Source organism: Lactuca saligna, chromosome 8 (genome assembly GCF_052625555.1).
Source record: "Lactuca saligna cultivar CGN05327 chromosome 8, ASM5262555v1, whole genome shotgun sequence".
Classification (NCBI taxonomy): Eukaryota; Viridiplantae; Streptophyta; class Magnoliopsida; order Asterales; family Asteraceae; genus Lactuca; species Lactuca saligna.
In genome coordinates, this window is record NC_136424.1 from 198,674,369 (window position 1) to 198,682,385 (window position 8,017).

Sequence of the window (8,017 nt, forward strand, 5' to 3'; positions counted from 1 at the left end):
AATATGATACTTTAACTATCTAAATCTTACAAAATAGTAGATTGGTAAAATAATATATGAAAATTTCAAACAAAAAATGATTTGATCTTTTTCTAACCTTAATTTCGATGTTTTATTTGATGAACGATGTTGAATGAATAACACAAATTGAATTTTTTGTTGATTATCTATGATGTTGTTCTAATGATGTTAGGAGTATAATTAATCGTAGATGTTGAAGATATGTTCGTATTCAATGAGAATTGAAGGTTGGATTGAAAGAACAAAAAACGAATGAATTTCAGCTGTTCGTATTTGTGATTGAAAGCTATTATATCATATTTACAAGTTTGTCACAATGTCCTTTATGTTTAGAGGCTAATTAAATGAGTGGCTGAGAATGATTCCCCCATGCTCAACCTTTTTTATTTTCTCAATTGAACACACCTCTCTCTCTCTCTCTCTCTCTTTATATATATATATATATATATATATATATATATATATATATATATATATATATATATATATATATTAAAAACAACCGAAATTTCTAACTTTGTATTCTCCAAAGTAATTTTATTTGTCTTGTTTTTTTTCTAGATAATTTTTTAATTAGTTTTTAGTTTTTAATTTTTTAATTTTTAATATTATAAACTTAATTTCTAATTTGATTATGTTGAAAAAAAGACAAACGAATATTATGCGATTGATCGTTCCCAAAAGATGATAAATACTAAAGATAATTACAGTATGTAATTTAATTTTTTTTCTTATAATTTAACATTTTCTTGTTATTGGTACTTAAAATTGTTTTGACTTAACAAAAAATTATGTTTGAATTTTAGTGTGCCCCTAACCAATCAAAATTCTCAATCCGCCACTATTTGTATCCCAGTTTTGGTCATGATGGTTTCTCTATTTCCTTTTTAGACCAAACCAAGTTTATCATGATCATAATATCACTAAAAACCTTATTTTATATGGAAATTTACTTAATTTTTTTTAACGGAAATCTAATCTATTCATCGACTATTCTTTAATTTTATATATGTTTACGAGGAGACTTAGAACCATGGACGGAACACAAGCACTACAATTAGGGGGCGAAATCAAAACTTTATAATTAAACTATATAAACAAGTTTTATTTGGTTCAAAAATTTAACATATTAGAAGTGTAAACAAGAAAACTAATAGACTATTACATTTTTTTTTATCAAAGTGGAACGCTACGAACTTTTGCTTTTTTAAAGTCTTCTACAACTATTTCTAAACTAATCTTTTCAGCAAGTTTCATTTCAAAGTGCAAAACTAATGAGTCATTCAAAAACTCGTCTTCCATCTTATTCCGTAACCTTGTTTTAATGAGGTTCATAGCTAAAAATGATCTCTCTGTTGTAGCAGTAGAGACTGGAAGAGTAAGTATGAGACTAGCTACTCAATAAATAAGATGAAAGTTTGCTACTCTTCTAGTCTTTATCAACCATTGACACAATTCTGACATAGATGTCAATAGTTTATAATTTGCATGTTGAACAACATCAACCTCATAATGTTGAAGTTGAATCTTCAAAATATTTTTTATTGTTCATTGAAATCTTCAGGATAAAACTTCTCTACTAACTCAATTATATCACCACTTCGAAAAGGCTCATCAACACTTTTAGGATCTAAAGTTGTTGAAAGTCGAAGCAACTCCGTAGATCTATCGCTGAATCGATGATTTAGTTCCATTATTTGATAATTAATCGCTTCGTAAAATATATTCACTCGGTAATGATGTTTAAGTGTATGATCACTATGCTCATTACGAGCTCGAGCCCCTCTACTAAAGTATGGAGAAGACATATAAGAGATATCAATATTGCATTCCTGACAAAATAACATAACAAGAGAGAGAGCAACCCATCCCATCTTTCATCCTTCATTTTTTGTAATAACAATTTGGTAGATGCAACTAGCCTCAATGCATTACAAATATCTTGAGATTGTCTTTGTAAAGCTTGGTAAAGTAAATAAGTGATCTCCATTAATTCTTTCTCGAGATGAAGAACAAAAATGAACTCAAATGTAGTAATAGTCTCATATGCTGAATCTGCGTCGCCTTTGATTGAACCGGTGCCATCTTCAATAATTTTAAGTAAAACCTTACAAGTTGGACTAAATATTTTGATTAAGCTCGAAACTGATTTAAGGTGAGAACTCCATCTAGTATCACGAACTCGTTGTAATGTACCAATTTGATTAAGACCTCTATCTGTCTCTAACTCATCAATAGAAATCTTATATGCAATTTCTACGGCTTGTGCAACTCTAAGTTGGTCGACACGCTTAGAGGAAACACCAACAACATTGATAACTAAAGATAATCGAGTAAAAAACTTTTATAATGCAACAACTCCGGTGACTTCTCTGAATCTTGAGCAAAACTTGTATGTTTTCTTTTAAAAAACTCATCAATAGTTGATTGTTTTTTCATGTTGATATCAACGACGCAACCAACATTACTAACAATCAACAAATATCAAGATAAAATAACAATAAACAAATGAAGTTTTTTAATTTAAAAAGAACATTCGAATAATCAATAATTCCAAATAATTTTATTAATTCAAACGTATGTTATCCACATTTATGATTTTATATGCAAAATAAAACAATAATTGTATTAATAATAAACTAATATAATAAAGTTAAAGTAAAATATACATTTTTTTAACCAGCAAATCTAATTTACTCCTAAGCTAACAACAATTATTTCACATATGTTCACGACGGGACTTGAACCCTCGACCTTAAAGAAGTTCGGTACCACCTGATACCGTTGGGCTATAAGCCCTTTGGTAAAAGTAAAATATACATGTATGGCAGATATGTGGAGTGTGTTGTCAAAATCACATACCACAATTTCTACTTTACTGACTATTACTGTCACGGTGACTAGTGTAGGGAAACAACAATAAAAGTAACCAATATAAATATAAACAAAAAGAAAGCAAACGGCCAACAGAGATACAAAAAAAAAAAAAAAAAAAAAGGCGGAGAAGCAAAACTACTAACCTGACAAGAGAAGTGAGAAACGAAGACCAAATCAGCGGAGCACTTAATCACACGGTAGAGATTACGTCTCAACAGTCAACGGTCCAAGCTCCGACGACTAGCAAAGAGGAGGCTCCGGCGACTATCCCGAGTACGGTGAAAAATCTGGCGACCAGAAAAAGGCACAAAATAGCAACGACCTTAATGGGTGGTGTTTCTTCCTGTGAGTTTCAAGAAATAGTTTTCTAACGGCGGGGATAAACTTAGGATTTTAGGTTTACTCTTTTCAGTTTCTTAAACTCAAACTTTGGTTATACTGTTGTAATTTTGATTAGATCGTGGGTTTTTATAGATTTTAATAGATATTAAGTTTCCTTATTTTAAAGAATCGTAAAGAAACAAGGCTCAAGGATGGTTTTGATTTTGTTAAAGATCTTTCGAAAAATTTGTAACTAGTTTATCAATTTATGTTCACATTATATGGAAGTCGGGGGGAGGGGCAAGGATGTCAGTTTAGAATTTTTTTTTTTCAACATGGTTATCAAACTATGTAATTACTGGTATAAGGAAACCTAAAGCGTGAAGGTCATGACCTCCCCTAGCCCCTAAGACCTCCCCTAGCCCCTAAGACGGTCCACCACTACTTAGAACCATCAATATCAAAAACAAAAAACAACATCAAATACTATTAAACTAAAAGTCTTTAATACCACTAGACTTAAAGCTTTTGATATTCGGATAACAAAGTGGAAATAGAGTTTGAGTCGTTTGGTACCAAAGTACCAAACTTTAAGTATGTTTTATTCTTAATACATAATGCTGACGTAATAAACAAAGTAATTAAAATACTTTTCCAAAATAGACTTTGACTTTTAATTACTATCATTTGGTTTGCTGTTTCATTTTTCATAATATCTTTCTATTTTTAATTATTTTTTGAAAATAATTTATTTAAGCATCAAATTAATCATATAACATTTAATAAGAAAGCAACACGACCAAAGAAGGCTGTTGGGTAAGTGGACAAAAATTAAATCAATGTTCTTATTTTAGAACAAAAAAATTAGTACGAAAAGTATTATACATAAAAAAAATAATTTTTTTCTGTGTGATGTGGCATCAAAAGATGGTCGGTGCTATTAAAATGAAATACCACGTAAGCAACCATCAAGACCATTTATTTTTCACGAATTTTAACCAACAAGTTGCGCATTTCCATAAAAGATTTGATATTGTGTTTGTTTAATCAATGATAAATAAATATTTTCAATATGCTAAAGGGTTTCAGTACTGACACATATATATATGTCCATCAATTTAAAATTAAAACTTTAAATTCTTTTATAGACAAAAAAAAATATAAATTTAAATATATAAACTATTTAAAAAATTATATTCGATATCATAAATATTCATAATATGTCACATGGAAAAGTTTTCCCAAAGTTTAAATATGATTAAAAAAGAGAAACTAGGGGTCTTGATTAGATGAATTATTAATTAATTTCAATTCTTATCCAAGCTCTTACCCCAACATATTCCTCGGTTTACTTTTACATGAATTCACATTTTCCCCAAACAAAACAAAAGAAAAATCAAATCTTTAATCAATCAAAAACCCCATATATAAAACGTTCTCTATCTTAAGCACCACACCAAGAGAAATCACGAACCTTCCTGTTTACCCCTTTTCTTGCCTACAATCGAAGGAACTCGCCCTTTATTATCTCATCTTTCTTTTCGATTATCATCAAACCCTAGTTGATTTAAGGGTTTTTCTGCTTTTGGGTAACTTAATTTTGGGTCTCAGTTGATCTTGTTTCGCTGGATGGCTTCTGGATCTTCAAAAGGGTTTGATTTTGCATCGGACGATATTCTTTGTTCATACGAAGATTACGCTAATCAAGAAGGTTCTAACGGAAATCACTCTGATTCCGCGATCGTCACTAATCCCGCTAAAGTATGCAACTCTGATTCTCTATATCCATATCGCTTCTTGATGAATCTTGAATCTTGATGTTTAATTCACTTTTTAGGGTTTTTTTGATAGATGGGTTTTTCGATTTGCTTTCTTATGAACAATCTATGCTTTCTTTGATTATAATTATTGAATTGGGAAGGTATAACTTTCTAAGTAAGGATCGTATGATTTCGGTAGTTCGTTAAGTGAAATTATACTTCTTAATACTATGATTTTTGCAATAAAACTTTCGAAGTTTGATGTATGGCTTAAAGTCTTGATTGTGGTAAAAATTGCAGATTATTACTTTCTATCCATGATAGAAAATGAAAACGTTAATGTCTTAGACTCAAATTTTTTTAGCAGGAATTCCACAAAAGCAGAATGGCAAGAACATCGGTATTCCCTGGTTCTTCATACAGTCCACCTGATGATTCTGGCAACCAAGAAGTGCTTATTTCAGCTGTCGAGAGGTCCATGAAGAAACATACAGACAATCTTATGCGTTTTCTTGAGGGGCTTAGTTCACGTCTATCACAACTCGAGCTTTATTGCTACAATCTTGATAAATCAATTGGGGAAATGCGTTCTGATTTGACACGTGATCATGGTGAAGCCGATGTTAAGCTTAAGTTTCTCGAAAAACATCTTCAAGAGGTCAGTTTCAATCACATAAGTCTAGATATGACATCAAATCACAAATTGCACTATTATCTAGGTTTTATTGTCTTTGATATGACATCAAAAACAAATTGTACTATTATCTAGTGTAGTCTACTCTAGTCTAGTCAAGACAGAAAAGAAGAAAACAAATTGTACTATTACCGTATTCGATGGAACAAGTCTAGTCTCGTCTAGTCATGACAAAACAAAACATAACAGACATCAAAGCAGGCTAGTTTGGTCTTGTCTCGTCTAATCAAGGACAAAACAGAACAGAACAGGTTTTACTGGATTTGATGGAACAATTTTTATGGTATTGATTATTGATACAGGTACATAGATCGGTACAAATTTTGAGAGATAAACAAGAACTTGCGGATACTCAAAAGGAACTAGCGAAACTTCAACTTGCACACAAAGAATCATCATCGAGTCATAACTCACAACAAAATGAGGAGCGATCTTCAACACCCGATACCAAAAAAACCGAAAACTCACCCGATCCACATAGTCAACAATTAGCCCTAGCCCTACCCAGTCAAGTGGCCCCACCTCCACCCCCAGCTGCATCCCAACCACAACGACCCCCACAACCCATGGGCCAACCACAACCACAAGGCTATTATCTACCTCCTGCCCCCACCCCCACCGCCCAATATATGCACCCTCAAGTACCACAACCACAACCACAGTCACAATTGCAATCACAGTATCAACCACAACCACAACAACAACAATCACAGCTACAACCACAATATCAACCACAATCACAACCACAACAACAGTCACAGCTACAGCCACAGTATCAACCACAACCACAATGGGCCCAGGTACAGGTACAACCTGGGTCTGTACCTGGGTCTGGGTCCAGACCGTCATCACCTCAAGTCTACCCGCAGTACCACAATGCTGGCCCCGTTGAACCACTCCCGCAAAGTATGCCTTACTCCGGCGGTCCACCGCTCGGTTCTAGCCAAGCCATGACATACGCGTACGGTGGACCGGTCCAAACACCGCCGCAGCCGCCTCAGCCACAGCAACCACCGCAGCATCTGAAGCCGGCGTTCGGAGGACCGCCAGGCGACGGGTATGCCGCCGGTGGGCCGCCGCCGCCAGGCTACATGATGTACGATGGCGAACCGGGAAGGGTCCCACATCCTCAACAACAACATTCAAACCAAATTGGTCATTTCCCACAACCCGGTTATTCTCAAAACCCGCAGCAAGTTATGCGCCCTACACAACGGTTTACACCAAATCATCCGTACAATGAAGTGGTGGAGAAGTTGGTAAGCATGGGGTACAGAGGCGACCATGTTATGAGTGTGATTCAGAGGTTGGATGAAACCGGGCAGACGGTTGATTTTAACGTGGTGCTTGACCGGTTGAACGGGCACTCCTCGGGCGGGTCGAGAGGGTGGTCCGGGTAAAAAAAACTGGGTGGATCTGGTTTTGATGATTTGTGAATTCCATGACGTGTCACTTGTGTGTGTGTTTTGGGTTTAGGGTTTAAATTATCTATTTATGTTTTTGAATAAATGTCAATGTGATGGTTGTGGTGATATGCACATATTGACAGGGGGAGATATTTTTAGTTTGTAATCTCTCTGTCGCAGTATTTATGTTTGCTATAGAGGATGCTAGTTACGTGTTTCGTGAGATGTCTCATTATGTATGTAAACTTTTAAAGGTTTAAGAATAAAAAAGTGATAGTCTTGTAGTGAAAATTGTTACATATTTAATGGGGAATTAGGGCAACCCCAAAATCTTCTTCCTAGGGTGTCTGTTGTTCTTGAAGTGAAAATTGGAAAGATATCACCACATCGACATTAGATTACGACCTTGTTCTTATATTGTGAACCTCGATTGAAGCTGAATTTGGTTGAAGTGTCATTATTCCTTCTAAAAGTTCATATGAGTGGAACGAAATGGGGATAGTCACTTATGACAAATGCCACAAAAATATTAGGCATTAATAGATATAAAAATGAATTTGAGGTAAAACCGACAAATTATGCAAATTAAGGGTTTTTGTGACAATATTGATTAATAGGAAGTAGAGTGGGTAGTGTCTGTCCTTCCTTTTGAGTAAAATGGGGGACAAAAGCTAAACAAAGAATATGCGTATGTACTTTATATTTTTAAAGGAACCCTTTTGTTAAAGAAACAACTTAAAAGAAATTGTTGTTTCTACTTTCTACAAATCAATTTTTAATTTGTTTTAAACTCACTTATTATTTTGTAACTGAATCAATCTTTTTTTTTTCTATGTGGTTTCCATTGTGGGTTTCTGTCATCGAGTATGATAGATGTAACATTCTGTTCAGATGAGCAATTATCAAATTTAAAATTTCAAAGACTTAAATCATACTCA

General features: G+C 33.8%; 1 protein-coding gene across 2 annotated transcripts; it reads left to right on the plus strand.

The window, feature by feature from the left end:
• The first annotated feature begins 4,620 nt into the window (after positions 1-4,620).
• LOC145009102 (formin-like protein (DUF1421)) lies at positions 4,621-7,370 on the plus strand. 2 transcript variants are annotated; one of them, XM_078967768.1, is made up of 3 exons: positions 4,621-4,980; positions 5,344-5,637; positions 5,976-7,370. In XM_078967768.1, exons 1-3 carry the CDS (start codon positions 4,849-4,851, stop codon positions 7,071-7,073), a joined length of 1,524 nt encoding a protein of 507 aa, XP_078823894.1. In that variant the 5' UTR covers positions 4,621-4,848; the 3' UTR covers positions 7,074-7,370. The 2 variants fall into 2 exon arrangements, with proteins under 2 accessions (XP_078823894.1, XP_078823895.1); XM_078967769.1 differs by having other exon boundaries at positions 4,622-4,980; positions 5,347-5,637.
• The last annotated feature ends 647 nt before the right edge of the window (positions 7,371-8,017 follow it).